This window comes from Sus scrofa, chromosome 8, assembly GCF_054392235.1.
Source record: "Sus scrofa isolate SSC_HxYL_T2T_F1_AM1 chromosome 8, Sscrofa_HxYL_maternal_Yorkshire_Landrace_v2.0, whole genome shotgun sequence".
Taxonomy (NCBI): domain Eukaryota; kingdom Metazoa; phylum Chordata; class Mammalia; order Artiodactyla; family Suidae; genus Sus; species Sus scrofa.
Window position 1 is genome coordinate 75,923,811 of NC_139390.1, and position 26,006 is coordinate 75,949,816.

At 37.3% G+C, this 26,006-nt stretch overlaps 1 protein-coding gene across 8 annotated transcripts in view; it reads right to left on the minus strand.

The window, feature by feature from the left end:
* The window catches only part of ANKRD17 (ankyrin repeat domain 17), a 170,810-nt gene extending 146,713 nt beyond the window's left edge, over nt 1-24,097 (minus strand). For 7 of the 8 annotated variants that reach the window (XM_021100390.2, XM_021100382.2, XM_021100381.2 and 4 more), the window contains exon 1: nt 23,550-24,097. In XM_021100390.2, the coding sequence (XP_020956049.2) occupies nt 23,550-23,969 (420 nt within the window). In that variant the 5' untranslated portion in view covers nt 23,970-24,097. 8 annotated transcript variants of the gene reach the window in all.
* Nucleotides 24,098-26,006: the final 1,909 nt, after the last annotated feature.

The window sequence follows — 26,006 nt, forward strand, 5'->3', positions numbered from 1 at the left end:
CAACTGTCACTAGAGCTGTTTAGACTGGAGAAAGGGTGGGAAGGAGGTCCAACTAAAGACTTTGGAAAATAAATCTTTAAAAAATACTTCTATTACCCACTTGCCTACTACCATTCTTTGTATTTGCTGACTCCAAGCTGAGAGTCTTTCCGATGTTCCCCTAGGAAAACCTGAGCTTACCTCTGGCATCATGAGTTCCAATTTCCTCTGAGATTTTGCTGTCAATCTGATTTCATGAACTTTACATCTTCTTCAAAATTTCTGGTCTCCTGATAATACCTACAGTGGACTGGGAACTGTAATTTTACTGCTCAACATGCTTTCTCCCTGCCTCATTTTTTCAGTACCATAAGCCTTTTTGTCTGTGGGGAAAATATTCCATGTGATTTGGCTGGAGGTCAGTTTTCCTAGTCACCCTTGGGGTGGCCACATGACCCAGGTCTGGCTAGAATGTCCCATCCCCCTCTCCTTTGGCAGCCATCTTTGCCAAATTTGAAAATAAAACTAATACAGAAGAAAAGAGAGACTAAAAATGTTGAAGAAAAAACTAGTACTGATGTTATTATTCAAATCTAGACTTACCCATGCCTAAAGCTGGGTCTTCTCCCCTCCTTCTCCAAATCTGAGCATACATAAAGTTACAGAGCTAATGATGTTCTTTTGTTCTGCTGCAAGGTGGTTTAACCATTGTAATAACATCTGTTCAGGCTTTTCAAAACTGTGGTTTAGTTAAACCTTTAAACTATTTAAGTGGGACGTTGGGAAGAAAGGAAGTTAAATAATGTATTCAATCCACCATTTTAAAAAGAAAAGTCAAAACAATAGCTATAAAATAAACCTGAAGAAATAAAACTAAAGCTTCATAGTTTGGTGTTAAACATATAATGAGGAAATAGCTGTAAATTTTATTAAATACATCTTATCATTCCATAAGACATCTTTCATACCTCTAGGGGAAAAAAAGGCAGATATAAAAACCAATTCTATCTTAACTAGTTTTTTCCCTGAGTTAAGATTCCAATGGTTTCAAAAAGAACAAGGGAGGAAAGGCTGATAGTGATTTAAAATATTTTAATCTATTGTCTATCCAGAGAAAACTCTGAATGGTTATATAGTGGCAACCTCTGGAAGAAAATTTCTTTGGCTTTGGTGTGATTATGTGGACAGAGGTATGGAAGGAGTTGTTTACTTTATAATTTTAGAGGTGATAAAAAGCACAGAAGATAATTGAACTCCTCAAAGTATGAAAGATGAAATGCAATACTCTTAACCTAAGGTAAATAATCCATGGTTCATAGATTTATGCCTCAGAAACTACAATCCTTCTGAAACAATTTGCAAAATGCTGTATTGTATGTATTTAAGTACATTTGAGGAAGAACAGGTCCACAGTTTTCATCAGAATCTAACTAAAATCCATGATCGAAAAAAGGTAAAGAAAACTGCTCCTGGCTGAAAAATAACAATAAACCTTCATTCAAGAATTGCATTTAACATGTAAGTACAAAAAAACCTAAATAATGAATACATTCAACATATGAGACAGTGTGTTAGATATATAACCTCCACCTGTTAGAAAAAAAAATTATTAGCTCCAACATGGATGAAGAAAATGAGGTTTAAATAGTACAGTTCCCACTGTCAAATGTAGTATTAAAACAGGATTCAAAAGCAAGTTTCCCAACTCTTTCCATATATGACTTTTTCCTGGAGAAATATTGGGAAAGAAATACAAAGGTAATGGGTTATTTCATACTGGAATATAATGTTATGTCAGGCACAGAAACTGCCAAGTATTCACATGCCTGGGATTTAATGAAACTGGAATCTGACTCTTCTCCCTAACTGCCCTTTGATTAAGATTCTCAGGGATACTTCTAGCAATAACGTCAGGAAGACCTTGGTATTTGATTAAGATGTATGAACTTTAATGTTCAAGGCTGCCTAAGCCAATGAATAGGTCTGGTGCTATTCTGTTCTTCTGGGTTTCATGGGAAGTAAAACAAAGTTGTTCATGTGTGGAAGATAAAAAGTTGCAATACCAAGCCCATGTTTTTTATGTCTTAGCATACAAAACAAGAGGATCTGGTGATAACGCTAAAAGGAGACAAGAACTTCTACATATGAAAAGACCTCCTGTTTACTTAAAGCATATTAACAACTTAAAATATATCCCAGAACTAGGCTCTGGCAAAGAGAACTTTAGCACTAAGAGTTTGGGTTGGAGCCAGAAAGCTGGGTCAAATAACGGAGAGGATCACAGACTGTGAGGTGATAATACTGGGTAAGAGTAAGACAAAAAAGGAAGGAAAGGCACAAATGAAAGAATAATCCACAAAGCAAGTTAGGGATATGTTTTAAAGGTTCTGAGATTTAGAAAACAGAATGGTTAGATCTTTGCTTTGATACTTTGCCACTTTATCTAGAACTGCTGAATCACCTGTTAAGCCTACACCAGAGAAGTCAAAGAGACAGGGTTTGCATCATCATTCCCAGAAAAGGAGATAAAGAGTAGGAAAAAGTTGTTGCATTTCCCATTACTTTTTTTTCTTTTTTTTTTTTTTTTTTTGGTTTTTAGGGATGCATCCGAGGCATATGTAAGTTCCCAAGCTAGGGGTCAAATCAGAGCTACAGCTGCAGGCCTCACATCCTCATGGACGCTAGCTGGATTTGTTTCTGCTCCACGACAATGGGAACTCCCTTCCATTACTCTTATCTGTCCTTCTTTATTAATACTATGATTAAATAGTAAAAATTTTTATATTTTGGGGGAATTTAAGAATACATTCTATTTAAAATCTAAAGATCTAGTGAACCCAGAATACAATCCTAAAAGATCATCTAACCCATAAAACTATTATTTGTGGAAACCACATTACAAATCCCATTTCCTATGCTAACACTGGCTCTACCTACAATAAACTGGCGTGCAATTATAGCCAAAGAGTTTTATTGGCAATCTATGAATTTAATAAAATGATCAAATTAAACAGAATTATGAAGGAAAATAAGTCATATTTTTTCTAAATTATAATTTTAAATTATAGTTTTTAATAACAGTCAAATATATTACCAGTCAGTAACCCTATTTTCACAAAGCTCTCCATTCTTCCTCAACTTCAGTTTTAAAAACTACTATTTATGGAGACTGTTATAGTTCACAAATGTTTCACAAAAATATTTCATCTGACCCCCACCAAAAGAAGGTTTTATGATAGCCCTTTTACGTGAGGCTGAGAGATTTACCTTGCATATCACACTAACAGCATAAATTAAAAGATGGAGTAGAGTCTAAGACAGATTTTTCTCACTTCACATTTTTGAGAATTTACTAAAAAGAGATCATCTATAAGGTATGTATTTTTGATTTGATGTTCAAGAAAGGGTTGAAGAATAGTATTCTATTCACTTACCATCTGAAATCCATTTCTAGATCAATTACATGAATTTTTCCCAAGATGGCGTCAGGGAAAAAACAAGTATAACAGAACAAAGCAACATTGACTTCACTCCAATAAAGTCTTTTTTTTGAAGAAGGAGAGGGCAGTCTGATAATCTGGTGTTCTAACTAACTCTTAACACACCAGGGTTATTATTACTTATGTATAATGATCCAGGAGGAGGTAATAAATTAGAAAAAGATGTCATTCACACAGATCTGTAAAGAGGACCTAAATGCAAGATAAAATGAGCTAGTGAGTTCTACAATTTACACAAAACATTTCCTAAAAAATTACTAGGGAGACCACAAAAGAATAGAAGGGAGGCAGTGAACTACAGGAGTTAGAAAAAGCAGACTTTGATGAGAGACTGCCCATGTTTATATTCTATTTCCATCATTTACTGTGACCCTGAACAAGTTTTCTTTCCCTTGATTTTTTTCAACTATACAATGTGGATAATAATATTATCTATCTCTTAGGGTTACTGTGAGGATTAAATGAGAGACAATACATAAAGCAATTAGAACCGTGCTTGGCATACAATAAAGACATTAAAACATTAGTTAATAAAATACTGGTTATTACAGTAATAATTATCCCCAATATACTAGGTGTTATGAGTATCTTCAGGGAAGAGGTGATATTTTATCTGGTGGCTTTTAATGGTTTATAAAGCAGTCAACATAAAGTGACATCCACAGAGAATAAATATTAATGGAGCCTGAAAGCTGACATCTGACACAGCATATCCTAAAAAAATACTGTATCGCTACAAAAGCACTGTAGTTTAAAAGATTTGGCACTAGTACACATAATAAAACAGGGGTTGCAGAAACAGCCCTATGTATCTTTGGCAGCACTTTCATCACTGGAATATATCCTACCAGAATACAAAGATATATATCAAGAAGAGTCCACTGCAGTATTGTTTGTAATGGAACAACACTGAATACAACTGAAACACTGGCGATAAACACTCGATAAAACCAGGGAAATCATGATACCTAACATGGGAATATTCCACAGCCATGAGGAGGAATGAAAAAAGTTTGTGTATTTATATGGTAAGAGTCTATGATAGATTATTAATTTTAAAAAGAAATTTTCAGAATATTTTATAATGACCCCATTTATGAAAAAAAATTTGTTTATACAAGTACATGTGTGGATATATGTGTGAAAATGCACAGAAAGCCATGAAATTATATAAACTTAAAATTTACATCCTGGGATATAAAAGAAGAGAGATTTTCAACTCTTATACCTTACCTTCCTATTATTTAAATTTTTACAATTTACATGATTTAAAAACAGAAAAAAATAATGCAATCTCCTTTTAAGACTCCTCCAACATTAAAAAAGCAAACAAACACCAGTCAGAGTTTAGTAACTTTGCTGCATACTTAACTGTAGGTTTAATTTATAAGATGTGTCATTCCTTCAATAGAATTAAAACTTAACCTATCTCAGGTCACATAGCTCTTCTATTTTTGCTGTTTCCTGAATAGCAACTGCCTAGGTATTAAATTATTCCTGGTTTATTTGAAATATATTTTTAAAACATTGAAACAAAAATAAAGAACACTGGAATGATAATTGCAAGCGGTCAAAAACATATTCATAGAGTTTGTACATCCCTTCCTCATAGTGTATAGGGTGTTCAAGTCCAAAGACAGCCTAGTTAAGATTAATGACATCACAAATCAATAAGAACAGTATAGATGCTGGTACTGAATGTATCTTTACTACTTTAGTAGAAATTTGTAAGGGGGAAAGGGAAGAAAAGAAACCTGGAGTTCCTGTTGTGGCTCAGCAGTAACAAGCTCGACTAAGTATCCATGAGGATGAAGGTTCAATCCCTGGCTCTGCTGAGTGGGTTAAGGATCCAGACCTGTGAGCTGTGGTGTAGGAAGCAGACATGGCTTTGTTCTGGCTTGGATCTGGTGTTGCTGGGGCTGTGGTGTAGGCGGGCAGCTGTAGCTCTGATTCAACTCCTAGCCTGGGAACTTCCATATGCCACGGGGTGCAGCCCTAAAAAAAAAAAAAAAAAAAAAAAAAAAAAAAAAAAAAAAGAGAGAGAGAGAGAAGGCTGCTTAGGCTTAGAGAAAGGAGAAATATATGGACGCACATATAATTTTTTTTCTAAAACCACTACGTTAAATGAAAAATACAGAAAATTACTTTGTAAACCCATAAAGCCTGACAGATGTTAGCTACATATCAAACAGCACAGGAAACTGCTTAGTAAAAGCAACTAATTTTAGTATGTAGACCTTCAGGTTATACAAATGCAGTACATATAAAGATGTAAACTCTGAGCAGATACAACTCAGTCTATTGTTCTACTGTCTAAATATATGAAATAAAAGTAGCACTTCAAATAGTGGGATGATGAAATAGCTAAATCAATTGAAAAAGAATTTGAAAATATTAGATTAAGTTCCCATCTTCCGCTATAAGCCAATACAAATTTGAATTACATGAATTCAGTGTAAAACTTTAGAGGCTCAATAGCCAAGAGGTGGAAGCAACCCAAATGTCCATCGATAGATGAATGGATAGAATAAAATGTGGTATATACATACAATGGAATATTCAGTCTTAAAAGGGAAGGAAATCCTGCCATTGATGAATCCTAAGGAAGTTATGCTAAGTTAAATTAGCCAGACACAAAAAGACAAATACTGTATGATTCCACTTACAACAACATGAATACATTTAACACATACAACTGAACTGCATACTTAAATGGTTAAAATGGTAAATTTTTTGTAGTATTATTAACCACAATTAAATTGCTTTAACTATAAAAAATTAAGAAGTACACACTAAATTACTTAAGCCACTTAAAAAAATTACTGAACTATAAAGATAACAAATAAAGCACTTGATGAAACTTCTAATAACTCAATGGCAAAAATGATTAAAAATACAACATATAAGATTAAAAGGAAAAAGGATGCATATAAATTATTATCTGTGAAACACAAATCATTATAAGATCACTGTAAGAAGGAACTTAGCTTTTCTCAACATATTTGAAAATCTAGTATGAAATAGATAATCTCCATAGAAAATATAAAAATGTTAATGAGATCAAATCCAACAATATATTAAAAGAAAAGTACATCATGTTAAGTATGTAAGTGTGGACAAGTACATAAGTTTTGGAAAAACACACTTTAATATTAGAAAATGTATTACTGCAATTCACTACATGAATAGATTGGGGGGGGAGAAAGATCCTTTCAATAGATGCCAAAAAAGCATTTGATAAAATTCAGTATACATTTCTGATAATATTTAGTAGGGTAAGAAAAAGAGATATACTAAATTGATCAAAGATATCTGAATAACACTTAATAGCAACACAATATCACTCCCATTAAAACAAGAGAAAGACAAGTTATTACAACTGTTATTTGGCCTTTTGTGAGTGGTTCAAAATTGATCCAATAAGAGAAACAAACAAGATGTATAAATACTGAAAAAGAAGATGAAGAGACAATCATTTTTTGGATCCAATAAAATCTTCTTCATCAGAAAAGAGAATAATCTGACTTAATATGAGGATTCAGATTAGTGGTCACATATGCAAGATCAAAACATCAAAATCAATAGGTTCCTATAATCAAAAATAAATTATAAACAAAAGAAAAAATATCACTCACAAAAGCAATAAGAACTGTAAGTAATCTGGAACAAACTAACCAGAAATGTGTAAAACCCATGTGAAAATTGCAAAATTTAATTAAAGACAAATGAAGAGCCTGAAAAAAATATGGCCATACCATGTTTCTAGATGGGAATGGCCAGTATTATATATCTATTTCTTCCTAAATTAATCCAAATTTCAATATATTTCAATCAAAATTCAATAGGCATATTTTACGGCAGTTTACAAAAGCCATCTGACAAGTTAAACACACACTATCCAAAACTCTTGAAGATCAATGAAGAAGAAATGCCTTCCAAGACATTAAGACATGCTAAGATAATAGGTTGAACCATATAAAATCAGATTTTTTATGACATTTGATGTACAAAAAGCAACTTCAAAAAGTGCAACCTAATAGCCAAAATAGATGAGCACACACAAATAAACAGCTGTCAGGAATCTGGGAATGTTAAACACTCAAACTCCCCCACTCCTACCACCCAATAAATCCCTTTCTAAGTGGTAAGAAACAGGAAAGAGTCCACTAGAGTATTTAATACTAATAAAGCTTGGTCAAAAAAAAACAAAAAAAAACAAAAAAAAACAAAAAAAAACTAATAAAGCTTGGTCAAAGACCAAGTTAGCTCAGTTAAACTTACCCAGTTATAGGCATAAAACGGAAAGGGAAGGTAGAGGAAAGGGGTAGGGAGGAAAGTTTCTTGCAACAATTCTGTACAGAGAAGGATATTTAAGTTGAAACCTGAAAGAGGAGAAGAAACAAAGAGCCAGGGGAAGAACATCCTAGAAGGAAAAAAACTGCCCATCAACAGACGAATGGATAAAGAAGACAAAGCACATAAATACAACGGGATATTACTCAGCCATAAAAAAACTAAATAATGCCATTTGTAACAGCATGGATGGAACTAGAAATCATCACATTACAAGTAAAGTCAGAAAGAGAAAGAAAATTTTATATGATATCACTAATATGTGGAATCTAAGATATAACATAAATGAACTTATCTACAAAAGAGAAACACACTCACAGTGAAAGCAGACCTGTGGTTGCCAAGGAGGTGGGGAGGAGGGATGAACTGGGAATTTGGGATTAGTACATGCAATCTATTATATATAGAATAGATGAACAAGGTCCTACTGTATGGCACAGGAAACTATATTCAAATCCTGTGACAAACCATAATGAAAAAGAATATGAAAAAGACTATGTGTATATAAAATTGAATCACTTTGCTGTACAGCAGAAATTAATACATTGTAAATCAACTTCAATAAAATAAAATTTTTTAAAAAGAAAGTAAATAGACCCTAAGTAAGAAAATTTGCCTGTTCTAAGAGAAAGGTTAGTGTGACTAAAAGATAGTGAATGAACTGAAAGCAATATAAAAAGAGGCTAGAACAAAAAACAGGATTAGCCATATAAAGTCTTACAGGCCAAGTAAGAAGTTTGGGCTTTATTTTAAGAGCAATGAGAAGTCAAATAACAATTTACATTTCTAGAAAGATTAGCCTAATTGTTGCATGAATAATGAATGGAGTGTGAGGAGACAAGAGATGAGAGCTAGCAGATCAAATTAGGAAGCAGTTCTAAAGCCTAAATAATAGCCTGGGCTGGGGTAATGGCAGCAAAGATGGAGAGAGGTAGGAAGTTTCAAAGTATTATTTGGAGGTCTCATGTCCAATATCCTTCATTTTCCCACTTTACCTTTTTGGCAACAGAAGCACTCTTTTTTTAGGAAACCATTCCATGAGATTCAGGTGGGCATGATCTCTCCTAATCCACCTCCTAGATGAAGTGAAAAGACATGATCTAGGCCTGAACAAAGAAACCTTCCTTAGTAAAAGTTGCTGCTTCAGGAATAGACACATAACCCAAACCAGGCCAAAAAGATTACCTCAGGAACCAGAAGAGATCATTTTCTTATATTGCTAGGCATAAGAACAATGCAATCCTACAATTACACTGGTGTAAGACTTTATCCCCCAATATCCACATTCTTTTTTTTTTTTTAGTAAAACACTTCTCCAAGTTATATCTGGGTATAATGTCCACAGAGCAAGAGCTAGGCCCTAGGTATAGACATATAACTAACTTTGCACCAATAGGATATAACTGGAAGTTCTGTTTGCAATTTGTTGGTTAATTCCTTAAAAGGAAGCTATTTGTGTTCACCTTTCTGTTTTTATTTCTCATGGGTTATGTACTTGTTCACTACAGCTGCCTCACAAAACACCACAGACTGGGTGGCTTAAACAACAGCAATTTATTTTCTCACAGCTCTTGAGGCTAGAAGTCCAAGATCCTTGAGGCTAGAAGCCTAATATTAAGGTGTAAGCAGGTATAGCTTCTTCTAAGGCCTCTCTCTCAGGCTTGCAAATGGCCATCTTCTTACTGTGTCCTCACATGGCCTTTTCTCTGTGTACACACATCCCTTTTGCAGATGCATTCCTTCTTATAAGGAAGCTTGTCAGACTGCATTAGAGCTCACCTGTATGACCTGATTTAACCTTAATTACCCTTTTTGAAGGCCCTATCTCTACATACCGTCACATTCTGAGATACTGGGGGTTAGAGCATCAATGTAAATTATGGGGAAACACAACTTAGCCCATAATAGGATGGACTATAGACATAATGCTGGTGAGCCAGATTACACCTTGTAGATGAAGTCAACATTCTAAGGCAGAATTGTTCAAAAAAACTTTCTATGATGATAGAAATGTTCCATTTGCCTCCTCCAATAATGGTAGCCACTAGTCACATATAATTATTTAAATTAATTAAAATTAAATAAAATTCAAAATTCAGACCCTCAGTTATACTAGCCACATTTCAGGTGCTCAGTAACCCTATGTGGCCAGCTGCTACCATAAGAGACAGAACAGGTTAAGGGATGGTGTAACAAAACAGTAGAAATTTAGACTATGAATGACCTGAAGGACTACCACCAGAGTATCACATAATCTACCTTGCTTGAGTCTAACCCATCCTACACCTTAACTAACACAATAATTTAGGAATGGAATGCTGCAATAATAAACTCCTAAAAACTGATAAGGCTAAGAAGACAGGCAGCAAGGAAACATATCTCAGCCTGGAAAGCCAACAATCTCTGTTATGCAGTAGCAAACCATTTTTGTAAAACTCTTGCTGCAATGACAAAAAGGGCACATCATATGCCTACCAGGTACGTAGCTCTAAGAAAAGCAATTAGGAAAAACTCAAAATATTGGTGTGATGGCTATTTAAAGAATAACCAGAAAAATCAACTCAACTATGAATAAGGCAATTAGCAAGCAGAGACAGACCTGAAAATAGTGCCACTGAGAAAAGTTCTCTCAGTAGCAAAACCTACTCTATAAGTAATCCAGGATCTCTCAGGTTTGGGAAAGGTAGCTGTTTCCAGATTTCAAATACAAAGGTTAACCTGACCTCAACGATTCTGTCAGATGGTTGCAAAGATCAAGTACAGAGTGTTGCTTTCCCACTTCTGATGGTTTTGGATGTGTCAAGTTGGTAGGAGTAAACTAAGAGGAAGGAAGGACAACAGGCATTTTGAAAATACTTTCTCTCAGTTATCCAAACTAATCTAGGGAATTTTGCAGATGTAGTTAAAGACCCTAATCAGTTGACGTTTTTAAGCTCCAGTGATCCATCCTTAGTGAGCCAGACCTAGTACAGTGAGCTCTTAGGTTTTTTCCCTGACAAATGAGACACCAAATAGCAGCTGAGCCTGTAACTGTTCTCCCTTCACTGGACTTTCCTTTTTTAATTGCCTATGGAGAACAGCTTCAGCACATGCCCATGGGTTCCAACTTGCCTGAGCTCTTACCTTTCCAACTGCTTACCTTACAAATTTCAGACTTGCTTAGCCAGCCCCCGGAACTACGTAAACCAATTCCTTGTAATAAATCTCTTAATACATATCTATTTATCAATCTACCTATCATATATAAATCTCCTACTTGTTCTGCTTCTGTTTAAATCCCGGCTGATAGGTTATCCAAAGGCTGTTATTTCAGATGCCCTCAAGGTAGTCAAGTTACACAAGAGAAAGGAAAAGGAATAGTAGAGACAGTAAATTTCAAAAAAAAAGAAAATGTCACTAAAAGAGATCTTCTGCTGCAACTAATTATCACATGGTACTGAGTTAAAACAGAATAGAAATATATTCAAGGTACAGAGAAAAGGGAACTGGTGGGAATGTAAATTGGTACAACCACTATGGAAAACAGTATTGAGGTTCCTCAGAAAACTACATATAGAACTACCATATGATCCAGCTATCCCACTCATAGGCATATATCCAGACAAAACTATAATTTGAAAAGATACATGCACCCCTATGTTCGTTGCAGCACTATTACCAATAGCACAAGCTTGTAAATCAGCTATACTTAAATAAAAAAAAATGTTTTAATGTATTAAATGTTTAATAGAGTTTTACCAGCTAGCCACATTACTGACCTATGAAACCCTATAACTGATTTTTAAGTAACCCTGCAGAGCCTAAATACTAACTGATATGGTACTACAAAAGTTTTACAATTCCTAGGGATGTCTTACTCTCAAATGCCTGCTAATTCAGATGTGGCAAAGGAAGATGATAAACAAGAAAGAATCACCTAAGAACAAAGCCAAGGACATACACAATATTCTAAAGGGTATTCCTCATAAAGAGCAAAATCAGAGTTGAACCAAGGGTTTTTCACAGTTGCCAGGGTAGTCTTCTTTCCAGAAGGAGCTCATTATTACTACGGACCAATGACTGCTGTGAACTTATTCTATCCTTCTCCAAAGAAGCTGTCATTATGATTATCCTATTGTTATTCACTAATGTACAATGGGTTGGGCAAAAAAGTGATAGTTACGCTGTTTATTATTTTACAGATTACTGGGCTGAATTAAGAGGGAAAGAATTACGTAGATATCCTACACTGTGAGTTATATGCAGTATCTGGATGGAGCTTCTGATTGATTCTCTTGAGGAAGAAAGATTATGTGTTAGAAGAAAGGTCTGTACAACATTGGGTGGCCAGAAGTTTCAGTCTGGTACTCGAGAAGAGAAGTTTAAATTGGCAATATAAACTTCAGAGTCATTAGCGTATGCATATATAAAGACATAAAACTAGGAATTCCCATCATGGCTCAGTGGTTAACAAACCAAACTAGCATGCATGGGGACACGGGTGTAATCCCTGGCTTCACTCAGTGGGTTAAGGATCTGGCACTGACGTGAGCAGTGGTATAGGTTGCAGATGCTCCTCCAATCCCGCGTTGCTGTGGCTGTGGTGTAGGCCAGTGGCTACAGCTCAGATTGGACCCCTAGCCTGGGAACCTCCATATGTCAAGGGTGTGGCTCTCAAAGATAAAAAAAAAAAGGTAAAGACACAAAACTAGATAAAATCACCCAAGAAGACCAGATACAAGACCAAAAAGAACCCAGGAATAAACAATGAGGTACTAAATAATTCAAAAAAGAAAACCAACAAAAAGTAGCTAATATTGTAGAAACAGGAAATGGTGGTATTACACAGGCAAAGAGAGTACCAATTTTTAAGCAGCAAAGACTGGCCAAGAAGGCCAAATGCAAATGAGAAGAGTAAATAAGAATGGTCACAACAATTAAATACTATATGCAGAAAGATATTCATTAACTTTGGAAAACAAAGTACAGAACTATCAAAAGAAAACACTTAAGAAATTTTGTTTAAATACTGGGGCAAAGAAGGTCTCCAGAAATCAGGATAATTCATTTACTACAAAAAAAAAAAAAAAAAATTTTCTGCATTGTAAAAACACTATAAACAAAGAACATGCATAACAAATAACATCGTGAAGGATTAATACCCATAAATTATAAACAGCACCAACAAATCACTAAGAAAAAAACCAACCCTAATAGAATAAGTTAAAGGATAAAACAGGAAATTAAAAAAAAAATCAAATGAAAAATAAACATGAAAATTTGCTTGATGTGAACAGTAATAAGAAAAATGAAAATAAAAACACTATTTTTCATTTAACATATTTTAAAAACTAAAATCAAATTCAGTAGCATTTTTACACACTGTTGATGGAAGCAAAACCTCGGAGCATTTATCAAATTTAACACATGAATAACCTCTGGCCCTGCAATTCCATTTCCAAAAATCCACCCCCTCCAAAATACTTTTGTACTCAAAAATAACTGTAAAAAGAGGTTAACTTCAGCAATGTATATATGATAGCAATGTACCGAAAACAATCTAAATGTCTACAAACATAAAAGATCAAATTAATTATGAACATCATACTATGGAACACTCATAAGTAAATGAGAACAAGACAAATCTTAACATACTCTCTCAGACATACACCCTCCACATACACCCACACCTTCTCTCTCATTCAGGCACTCTCACCAAGAAAGAAACCAGAACATTTGATATATACCAAGCTGTTAATAGCTTTTACTCTTAAGAGTAGGATAAAACCTTTATCTATTAGAAGACTTTTTTTACAAGCATGAATGTATTCACTAGTTTCTATACTTAAATAAACATACAACCATTATCTGAAGACTAATCTCTTCAACTGGTATCTTTTAAGAATGATCAGAGATTCCTGTTGTGGCTCAGCAGGTTACAAACCTGACTAGTATCCATGAGGATGCAGGTTCGATCCTTGGCTCCACACTCAGTGGGTTAAGGATCTGGCGTTGCCGCATGCTGCAGTGTAGGTCACAGATGCAGCTCAGATCCTGAGTTGCCAAGGCTGTGGTGTAGGCTGGCAGCTGCAACTCTGATTTAACCTATAGCCTGGTAGCCTGGGAACTTCCATATGCCACAGGAGCAGCTGTAAAAAGCAAAAAGCAAAAAAAAAAAGAATGATCACTAATGAAACTTCAGTGACAAAATTTCTGAGAGACAGCTATGCTTTGTGTGATAATTTGATTAATATACACCAAGGAAAAAGAATAAAAAGATGATTTCAAATAATAATTAATGCTGGAAAGAGGATTATACGCAATTTTCGTATTTCTTAATCTTTTTGATTTTGTCAAATTTTCTGCAAATAGGTATGTTTCCATAAATATCCATGTTTAGTTAATAACAGTTATTTATAGAAATACTGTATTTAAAATCTAATTTAATACTTACCACTGCAAGCTATGCTGTCCTGTAACGCAATTTTTCTTATTTTAACACATCTCTCTACCTGCAGCAACCATAAGTATACTAGTATAACTACCTTTTTTCTTACTACAAAATCTTCAGGGTAAAAGTAGAATGGATGAGTCTTTGAAGTAACCTAATCCAAGGATACTGTAGAGGGACTTCCCTTGTGGTGCTGCGTGTTAAGGATTCAGTACTGTCATTTCGGTAGCTTGGGTCACTTCTGTGGTGCAGGTTCAATTCCTGGCCCAGGAACTTCCACATGCCACAGGCAAGGCAAAAAAATTAATTTAAAAAAAGAGAGAACACTCTAGAAAAGTATCACATACAGACATCATCTTAAAAAAAAAAAAAAAAAAAAAAAAAGACCCAGAAAAGAATACCAAAAATGAGTATTCCAAGAGCCATTCATAAAAAAGTCTACCCTATCAATAGGAAAAAAAAGATACAAAACAATCCCTACAACAAGACCAATTCTAAAGACACACAATTATACTGAAAACACAGACTCCCAAGTAAATTCTACAGGATCAAAATCATCTCCACAGTTATGTTACTATTAAATTTGTCTCAACAAGATTTAACTTTTATGAAGCTGGGAATAATGTCTCAGTTCAAAATCTTCATAATTCCTAAGGGATTTTGCTAGGTCTCAATAATATTTCTGAAGTAAATTTAGTTAGAAAAAATATACTAGCAGTTATATTTCTAAAAATCTTAATAGAATTCTATCACTGTGCTAAGTTTTTGTATGCAAGTTTAAATGTTTTACTAACTACAACCATACAGCTATGTTTTTTCAGGATTTTTTTAGGGCTGCAGATGCAGCATATAGAAGATCCCAGGCTAGGGGTCGAATCAGTGCTGCAGCTGCTGACCTACACCACAGCACAACAATACCAGCCAGATCTGAGCCCCATCTGCGACCTACACTGCAGCTTCCTTGTAGCAACACCAGATCCTTTAACCCACTGAGCAAGGCCAGGGATCAAACCTGTATCCTTGTGGATACCAGTCAGGTTCTTCACCTGCTGAGCCACAATGGGAACTCCATATAGATATGCTTTTAAATATAGCTTTTTCATATTCATCAAGCAGGAAATGGTTGATATTATCATATACTACAAACACACACATAGCAGATACTCAATAAATGTTCCGCAAGTAAAAGAATCAACTCCTATATGGAATCTTACACTAGTCAGAACTACACTAGAGGCTTTGCAATTAACTTCATATTAAAAATAAGAGAAAGGAGTTCCCATCGCGGCACAGTGGTTAACAAATCTGACTAGGAACCATGAAGTTGTGGTTCGAGCCCTGGCCTTGCTCAGTGGGTTAAGGATCCGGTGTTGCCGTGAGCTGTGGTGTAGGTCACAGATGTGGCTCGGATCTGGTGTTGCTGTGGCTCCAGTGTAGGCTGGCGGCTACAGCTCGGATTAGACCCCTAGCCTGGGAGCCTCCATATGCTGAGGGACCGGCCCTAGAAAAGGCAAAAAAGACAAAATAAATAAATAAATAAATAAAATTTAAAAATAAAAATAAAGGAGTTCCCGTCGTGGCGCAGTGGTTAACGAATCCGACTAGGAACCATGAGGTTGCGGGTTCGGTCCCTGCCCTTGCTCAGTGGGTTAAGGATCCGGCGTTGCCGTGAGCTGTGGTGTAGGTTGCAGATGCGGCTCGGATCCCGCGTTGCTGTGGCTCTGGCGTAGGCCGGTGGCTACAGCTCCGATTCGACCCCTAGCCTGGGAACCTCCATATGCCGCGGGAGCGGCCCAAGAAATAGCAACAACAACAACAACAAAAAAGACAAAAGACAAAAAAATAAATAAATAAATAAATAAAATAAATAAATAAAAATAAAAATAAAAATAAGAGGAAAATGTGGCACAGAAAAGGAAAAAGACAATAATGGGATCAGAGAATGATCTGATGTAACACAAACAAGAAGGCTTCCTCTTTCTTCTCAGGTTTCAGATTTCGGATGACAGGAAAGCAGAAAAGGAAGAGAACTCCGTATCAATGTTTATTCCAAATTCAAAACTGACAAAACTAATTTTTCCACAGATCCCTCTGAAATATTTTTCACTCAAAGGTTCTTTAATTAAATGACAATCCATGGGGAGAAATGCAGACCAAGACTTAATTTTAGGATAGGTCTTTATTTCTTCACTTTTTTCCTTTTCTGTTCTTTTTGTAGAGAGGCAGGGAAGACTTAAAAATGAAAGATTAAATGAGACCAAATGTTAGCTCAGGAGGAGGAAATGCCCTGCTGGAGATGCACAGCTACAAAGTAGTCTCATAACTTTGTCATGTCTAATTGGTATTTTCAAACAATACCAAGAAATGAGAAATGAGGAGTCTACTTATTTTCAAAACTGAAATAACACTACCTCATATAATTCATGTTTTTCGCCATGCTGTGACTCAGTTTGAGTAACCGGTTAATTTGAACATTAAGTAACAAAGGCAATGAGAATATAATTAAGTATAATCTGTAGTCCACTTGATCATGGAGTCCATCCCTAACCCTCCAATCATTTTTAAACTCTCTCTACAACTTCCCTAGTTTTCATCATCATTTCCATGGCACAGCAGGCAGAAATATAAATAATATGCTTTGTGCATATGTATCTTAGCATTATTTAAATTAATAATCATGATTTTGGTTACCTCTAATACCTTTTTAATTTTGTTCAACATTATGCTGAACTTTTACTAAAAAAGCATGCTTTGTTTCAGACCATTTTTACCCAAAAAAGCACCTGTTTTACTCATGACTCATATAAACCTATCTAACATTTTCAATCTATTCTCAATAATCTTGTTGTCCATTCCCATCAGCACAATTCACTATGGTCTATCTGCACGCTTTGAGAGAGATTTCATTACATATCAAAATTATCTATAAAGATACTAATAATAATGGCTCCAAAAGAAACTCCTGAAGTACTATGATCTTAACATTTTTCCTATCTGATGCTCTTTTATCTCTAGTTTCACCCTGAAGTAAACTTAAAAAGTCAACTTAAAAAGATCAGGAAATGTTTGAGTTTCACAGGATGACCGAAGTCAACCTACATTATGCTTTCAATAATTAAGTCTATATTATTTTTTCACAGCATTCTTAGGGAAGATAAAATTTCCAGCATGTCCCCTTTCAATAATTACAACCCCAAGTTACAAATCATGATAAAATGACACCTATATTGCTCCACAATTCTACTTCCCCTCATGACTGGATAAGAATAGTTTCTAAAGACAAAAGAAAAAAAAAAAATTATGAAGTTACAACACTGTAAGTCAGGAAAGGTTATTTTGCTTCTGGGTGGCAAGTGGCATAATTCTACCAGGAAGGTAAAATTCCAGGGACTTGAAAGGTATTCATATTTGCCCATCACCTTCTATTTCCTAACATGATGTTTTCAAAAGGTGAAAGTTGAAGGAAGTCAGATTTGGCATAGGTTACCATGATGTCGGTGCCCCCTATTGGTCCTAACAAAAACAGAAGTGGTATCAGCAGGCACTACTTCACAAACCGTTATGAAGTGAAAATTCCTTTGCACCTATGGTCAAGCATGGAAAAATTTTAAGGAAGCCACTACATCCACATGTGCACACCCACTAAACTATCTTTACAAAAATGCAGAATAAACTACTGTCATAAATGCAAAGACACTTGACTCAAGCACCTAAAAATCAACCTCCTAAGTTAACTGATGATTTAATTTGGATGCTAGCAGAAGCAGTCTAGCAAATAGTCTAGTGAATTTCTGGGTGTCAAAGTATACTGCTCTGATGACTGTTCAAAACCATAAACTTCAACAATACTAACTCCAATTAAGTCAATGAGGTTAAAGACTAGACTAAATTGAGTAATTAGAACCCAATAAAAGCAAGGGACAAGGTTCTACTATAAATAGCCACAGTCAAGTTCTGTTACCTTAAAACTGAAGGTCCTAAATATTTCCAGAGTAAGTGGATAAAGAAGACAAATTTATGAACTGTTTTTACTTCAGAGATCTGACATCACCAAAACCTACCAAAGGTAAGTCACTAAGACTTATATAATACACATGGTATGCTGGGCTGCAGATCTGATGGAAAACACACTAGATGAAAATGCTTCATCAATTAAAAGGCAAAACATGAGGATTTAAGAAAAGAGAGTAGGCATAGGGCTAATTTATCAGAAAGAACAGATAAATCTTGGACCTCTTACTTCACAATACAAATATGCCTTCTTTGTTACCACATTACCTTAGAAGCAAGTTTCCTAATTGTAAACAATCCATATAAATGCCCTCCTGATTCCCCACTACCAGGGCAGTGGTTTCAAAACAACAAGGTGGGAGGTATGGAGGAAGGAGGTGATCACAAACTTCTCTGCAGCATATCTAATGAAAGTTTTGCGCACATGCTATAGGTGAAGGGAAGAAAAGAAAATACTTACAAGCACCTTCAACAAAATCTTGTGTTTAACTCCAGGGTATTCACAGCCTATCCAGATCCCAAGTTAAGCTCTCCTATTTAAAAAGAATTTTTTTTTCTTAGCTTAATAAAGATGATCTTGAAAAGCAAAAGTCTTGAAGGGCACAGAGAAGCGAAAGACTGCCTCTAGAGAAGATGGTTTTCAATAGAAAGTTTCATCCCTTTAACAACTGTTAATTCTAAATGTAAATATGAATATATTTATTTATACTTCTCTGTATTTCTTTCTTTTTTTCAATGAGCTTTTCAGAACAAGAAAAGCTTAGGGTAGCCAACTTGCTGCCCTACCACCAAAAAGTATCTTCCCATATACCATGTGAAATTTTATTGTTATCTGAAGTGTCAACATCAGAGATGCTGTACTCAACATCATACAGCATAACAGAGCATGCAAATCAGTGAATGAATGAGCAGGTTTTGAATCAAAGGTTAAGTCCTACTCTGACCCTGATGAGGTTACCCAAAGCCCTTCTAAGCCAATATCTGCCCTTAAAAAATATTTGCCTTTAAAATGAGTATGAATCTTCCCTCCCAACACCTGCATACTTCTCATGCACTTTATGCAGGATGTACATTTAACCATTTACTTTTACTCTCATACTTCCTAAAACATATTTAATCATTGGTGCATTTTAAAATCAATGTGTCTTAAAATAGTTTTGCTCACTCAGTACAGCAAAATTCTTACTATGCACTAGAAACTCCAAACAATTATGAATAATGAAATAAATCCAATGACACTGTGGTAATATGGTAAAAATGGGAATACATGAAAACTGTATTAACTCACTTAATTTTCTTCACAATGCTGTAAGACAGAATCTACCATTATCACCGTTTGCATATGAGGAAACTGAAGAGAGGTTATGCAACTTGCCTGGGATCACAACAGCTTGTGAGTGATCAAGGAACTGAATCCAAGCTCCATTCCTGCTCTTAACCATTATGTTAGGCACATTAAGCACTGAATATGCAAGTTTTATTATGTTTTTAAAATGTAAATATATCCAGGAGGATTAAGGTACTTATCAGAAATTCAACAATCAATGTCTATTGGCTTAAATTGCTTTCTCCCAATACCTATGAGAGATTACCATCACTAAGAGAAGTAATTAAATAATCGCAACATACTGAAATCCAAATTTCAGCTATTCTGCAGCACCTCAGATCCAAGAAGGGAAGAAGAAACTATGTTCCTTCTTTTGGTTTCCTGAGTGAATTCTAGATCCTCCCTAGTTACCAGGTGTTCACTGCAAAAGGTTTTATCAAATACTGTGCTTAAGCAGAATAGGAAAGAAGATAATTAAGACAAAACAATTGCTTCAAAGATCTTAACATCTTGTTTACAAATATTATTACTTGATCAATTAAGAAGAGCAACTGGGGAACAAATAAGCTACTCTGGGCTAATGTGGGATTCTACCACTATAACAGAGGAACTTAGTATTTTTCTATTAAAAAACTAACAAAAAAAGATTTGGAAGCGAACTATCGCCACAATCTACTTCTGAACTGTTCTTTCTCAACCCTACCTCTTTCATGTTTGCTTTTATACATGAAAATCCTAGCCTTGCAAATCCTTTCAAAAGTGAGTGAATAAGTAAGTACTAATTTATTTACTGGTTCCCCATGTCTAAAATTTCTGTCTCTTAAATTTAAAACCTCAAGATACCTACCAAATAAGATGAATTCTGATGAACCCCTACTGCACTAACATTTTATGCATCTTTAACAAAAATGTTACTTTTGAACATGAGTTCTACCTTTAACAGCAGCTCCCCTCAACCTCTGAATTCTACATTAGCAAGCACTGATGCCATTCAAATACATTTAAAAATAGATTCAATAGAATGCAATGTTATTTCTGAAATGGAGTATCAACTCTAGCAATTTCAACATTTTTTTCTTATAATATTCGAGTAAACTAATTAATTTAGTTCACTAATCAGAAAAGAAGTGCATCAGAACTTTTATGTTAGGAAATACATTTCTATTTTCCGTATTAGTCAGTCACCCACTGAAAGCCCAGAAAGTTATGCAATTTTCAACTTTTGACCTAAGGCTTTTACATCAAATCCAGAAGGTGGGAGAAGGAAGAGGAGAGCTCTTGGTCTTATACTTTTACTTACAGGTATATCTGAAGTTATACAAATTGTCTAAAACACAATTATCCTATTCTGAAATACTAAAGAGAAAATCCAATTCTCAATAACGTACACTAACACTTAGTAAAAATTAAATTCTTCATCTTGAACACTCAAATAAAACTCTTATATAAATCTCTTTTCCTTCCAACGGTCCCTCTTTCAGCAGATATACAAAACATCCAACTAACATTTCATCACAGCAAACATATATTTTTAATTATCCTCAACCTTCTCAGGTTAAATACCCAAAAACTATAACCTTTCTTGTTCTTTTGTAACCTTTTGATGATGTTTATTGGAATGATAATCTCAAGGTTTATTTATTTCTCTGTTTTGGTCAAGCATGGAGGCAGGTGCATAGACATATTGTACTCCTGTCTGCTTAGTCTTAATCATGTACCAGTATAGATTTATTTTTAATGGTTGTACTTTCTTACATTTATTTCTCCTGACTCATCTCCATAACAAATGGCAAAGCCATTGTTTAAACCACTGTGCAGAAGGCAGAATAAAGCATATTAAAAACAAAGAAAACATCATCCTAGTTGATCAGTTACCATATATCATTCCTATCTCCCAAGGAAAACAAACCTGACTCACTAACACACCTACAAGTTTAAGCCTATTCTAAATGATTTAAGGAATTATTAGAAGTTTTGCTTATTAGTCCAAATTCCAATGGAGATAACTATCTAGGTATGTGAAGTTTACAGCATAATATTTCAATTAGTACTGCACTGCATTCAACCTGCTAAGAGTTCCAAACCAGAGCTTGATATTTTGTCAAGAGAATTTAAAATCTTAATAAAATATTGGTATGTTGCCACAGCTGCATTATTGTGTTACCTTGCAATTCACTGCCTATTTTTTGAAAGAGGAAAAGAGAGGAGCACAAGAAATAGTCATAAAACATATACTGGTTTGAATCATTAGAAAACTTTGATTTCTACTTTTACTGCTACCCACCAGTTTCCTCTAAAACAAAAAAAAAAACCTGTTTTCCTCATTTCTAACATAAAAAGGTTGAATGAGATTACCTCCAAAACGTTTCTCATCTCCAAAAAAATAATACAATTGGAAGATTCTAACTACCATAATAGATTTTACTAAGAAATAAGGATCCTGTCACATCCCTCTCTTTACTGTTTAAAGTGTAGCAGAAGCGACACACTATCCTAGGTCAATACAAAGTCTATCAATACAAAGGTAGCCTCAGAATTCAGTTAGCAGGGAGTGGCCATCTTTTTGGTATACATACTTGAACTATTACATCTCTACTGATATAACTTCACCCAGTCTGAGGTAAAAGAGAATCTGGTCTTTAAATAATAGACAAGTCTCAAACTCTTTAAAAGGTATTTTCCTATTTGAACAGAACCCAAGATCCAATAATGCAATTTTCGGAAAAAAAAAAAAAAAAAAAAAAAAAAAAAACAGCCTTGTACCAAAATAGGCTGTGTTTGTGGACAAGAAAAAATAGCAGGCGGCCCTTCTAGATAATTCAGTTATTCCCTCTTACAACTAAATTTATAATCAGCTTCTAAAGGTGTTTTTCTTCTGCTGCCTTAAGTTACAACTTCTTTCTTCAGACCAAGATTCTCTAGCTTCCATTTCAGGGAGTGGACAAGAGTTACAAAAGAGCTGATAACTCTTAGTCTGTTCTCACTATGGTATGTTTTAGTGAGTTTTTGGTTAAAAGGCCTTCTTTGAAGAATAGGTCCTGCAACGCCGCCTGTCTGTGGACCCAGGAAAAATTATAAACAGTTATTATGAAACCAGATCACTAGGACAAACCAAGAGGCCTTCCTATTCCAATTCACCACAACCATGCCTGGCTCCAAAGCAGACTCTTTAGCTGCCCCATATTATGTGGGAAGCAACAGGAAGGAAATATTTGCAAATGTATGAGTATGTACATGTAAGGATCAAATATATTTTTCATCCACTGAGTTACACATAAATGTATATGAATGTTAAGATCAGTTCATCTAAAATCCTTGAGATCAAGGAAGTGAAGGTTAGCTCAGCACTTACAATAGTTCGGGGAAAAAAACAAAACAAAAAACCTGCAGCAGAACAGTATGGAAAAGTACAGCTCCTCCTCACGTGTCTCTCACAGACACAAATACTTAGCTCTGAGTCCATTACAACCTTGCCTCTCCCGAAACTGCTCCTCTCCGCCTCCCAAGTGGGAGAAATTTGCCGGCATCCTAGTCGGTCCCCCAAAGACTCCTCTGCCTATTAACTTAGCCCTCCCCGCTTGGGTCCCAGTCCCGCCCCCGCCCCTGGAGTAACTTGGCCCTACTGGCCTGAGACCGACCCCGCCGGGTGTGCAAATAAGGAATCTAACCAATTCCCTCCATCCTTAACCGTGTGAACCATCCCAGGGTAATGTGCTGTTCATCCACTCCGGGGCCGCTGTGGTCCTCCCACCCCCACGTGTCAGCTACCCTCCCCCACATGCCCACACCTCACGATTTCGGCCGGGGAAAGAAAGAGGGCAGGGGAAAGCCTGGCCCCGGAGACAGATCAAGCCCACAGGAATCTGTCCCACCGCAAGTCCCCTCCCACCTTTGGCCCCGACCCTTTACACTCCCTTCCTCCCTTCTGCCTTTGAAACCAGGCCCTTGCCTCAGAAACCTCCTCTTCCTCGTCGTCGTCGTCCTCTTCTTCCTCGCTGTTGTTGCTGCTGGTGCCGCCGCCGCCACCTCCTCCGCCGCCGCCGCCTCCACCGCCGCCGCTGTTGTCGCTGTCGCTGCTGCTCTCGCTACTGCTGGGGGGTCGGCAAGTCCGGTTACGCTTGGCCTTGTGGTGCTGCTGCTGCGGCGGCGGCTTCTTCTTCAGGAGCAGGTCGCAGACTCGCACCATCCCACGAGGAGACGAGGCCGAGCGAGCCCCGCTGCCGCCGCCGCCGCCGCCGCCGCCGCCGCTGCCGACCTCCGCCGCCGCCGCCGCCGCGGGGGGGCCCGCCACTGCCGCCACCGCCGGGGGGCTCCCTTCTCCCTCAGCCGCCGTCGCCGCCGCCGCCACCGGAACCGTCGCCTTCTCCATCTCCTGGGAAAGAGGGAGGGCGCGGACGGGGGAGGGGCGTGGGGGCTACGCTCTACCGCGACTTCGGCCGCACCAGGGCCAACACAGCGCTCGGGGCCGCCTCCGCCGCCACCGCCTCGGTCACCTCTACTGCCGCCGCCGCCGCCGCCGCTCCGCCAGCTCTCACCTCGTCTCGCGATACTAAGGGCGGGGAGCCTGACGATGGGAGGGAGGGAGCGTGAGGAGCAAGGGGGGGGGGGTGAAGAGGCGAAGAGGGAGACCAGGGTATCGGGCGATCCAGCGCAGGGGAGACCACCCGGAGTCGGGGCGAGTGTGCCTAGGGCGGCTTCCGATGGGGGGACGGCGGGGCAGAGAAGGCCGCAGCCACTGCCGTAGCGCCCGCGAGCACCCGGATTTCTTCTCTTTCCTCGCAATTTCCCCCACACACAGCCCTTCAGACCTCCCTTCTTCCTTCCTCGCTGGTGACTAGAACGCAGCCGCAGGCGGAAGTACAGGTGACGCCATCAGCCGTCGCCTGAGCGGTGGCGCGCGGGTGGCCGAAAGACGAAAGTGAGATTTCGAGGGCCGGGTCTCGGGCCTCTGCGGGCGGGCAGTGCTGCGGTGCCTGTGGCGGGCGGGCGGGCTGGAGGGAGCGGCCGGGTCGGGGGGGAACCCGGCACAGAAGTGCGGGCCCGAGGCTTTGTTAGCTGGAGGCCCCGACCGCCAGATCCGGGAGGTGGGGCCTGGTTCTGGACGGTTGTACGTAGTTTCGTTCCTGGCCATTTTTTCCACCTCCAAATGGTGAGTTAGGGCTTTGGATCTAGAGCGATGGCGTCGTGTAAAGGAAAGAGGTCCCTCTGCCTAAGTTTAAGTCTCTGGTTATAGATTCCCTCAATCTGAGGTTTACACTTGTGTGACATAAAGGAGTTCAAATAGGTGATGTCTGAGATCACTACAACTCCAAGTTGCTAAAGGGGAGAAGACAGGAGAAGGAAGCAGGATCTGTGCCATACTTTGCAGACGAGTCAGTGAATGACCCCGATTTAGTCCTTCCACCTCTCACCGACTTGGCTTTTATCTCTGCAGTGAGCATCATAAGTAATCATCCTTGTCTGTGAATCTCTTGGAAGGAATATCGTGATAAGGGTTGTGGGTTCATTTGTAGGTGTCTGAAGAACTTTCAGGACTTTTGAAATAATAGCGTAGCTTATTGAACTCAGAATTAGCCCTTTCTGGTTCAATATGAACACAGTGGCATAAGGAAAATGAAGGAAACATCAAAGGCAGATGTACTGGCGCAAGATAAAAAGTATGTCTCAGCTGACATAGTTGCCATTTTAAGACTGCTAAGTTTAGCTGAATGTGCCTGAATTTTTTTTAGCTTTTTTTTCTTTTTAGCACTGGCATACCATATGAAATGTGGGCAGTTGCCAGTACTCTACAGAGTACTATTGGCAATGACTGAATCAGTTCATTCAAGTGAAAATTCATGTGCCTACTGTGTGCATAGTTAATAAAGTCTAAGTCTACTTACAGGGGCTTAATAGTGTAAAGTGTGAGTGCTATAGTAAATATATGCCCAAAGTGCTAACCATCTCCCTGTTTCTCTCCTAAGAAATGGTAGCTAAGTTCCTGTGCAGAACAGTAGACTACACTGTGTAGCTTAACCACCACAAGTTTAGGTCTGTAATCTCAGCTGGACTCCTCCCTCTTAAATATTCTTCAGCACCGTTTTCTCCTTTCCCACCAGAATACATTTGGATTCTTTAAATCCCAGCCATGTTTCATTATATGACTTTGCTTCAAACGTCACAAGAAGACTGATGCTATTAGTCACAGAGTCCTTCAATTTTCCAAATGCTGGAAACTTCAGTACTTCTGCATCTTTCCTTTCCTTCAGTGTCAGAGGAACTTGACATTCTTTGCTCTTATACAAGATGACTTATCCATCTGTACTCTAGTTCCAACCCCCACTTTCTCTTTTATTATCTTTTCTTCAATCCTCTACTTTTGCGGTTCCACTCTTACTTCTTTTCGTCACACCAAGCTTTAAAGAGT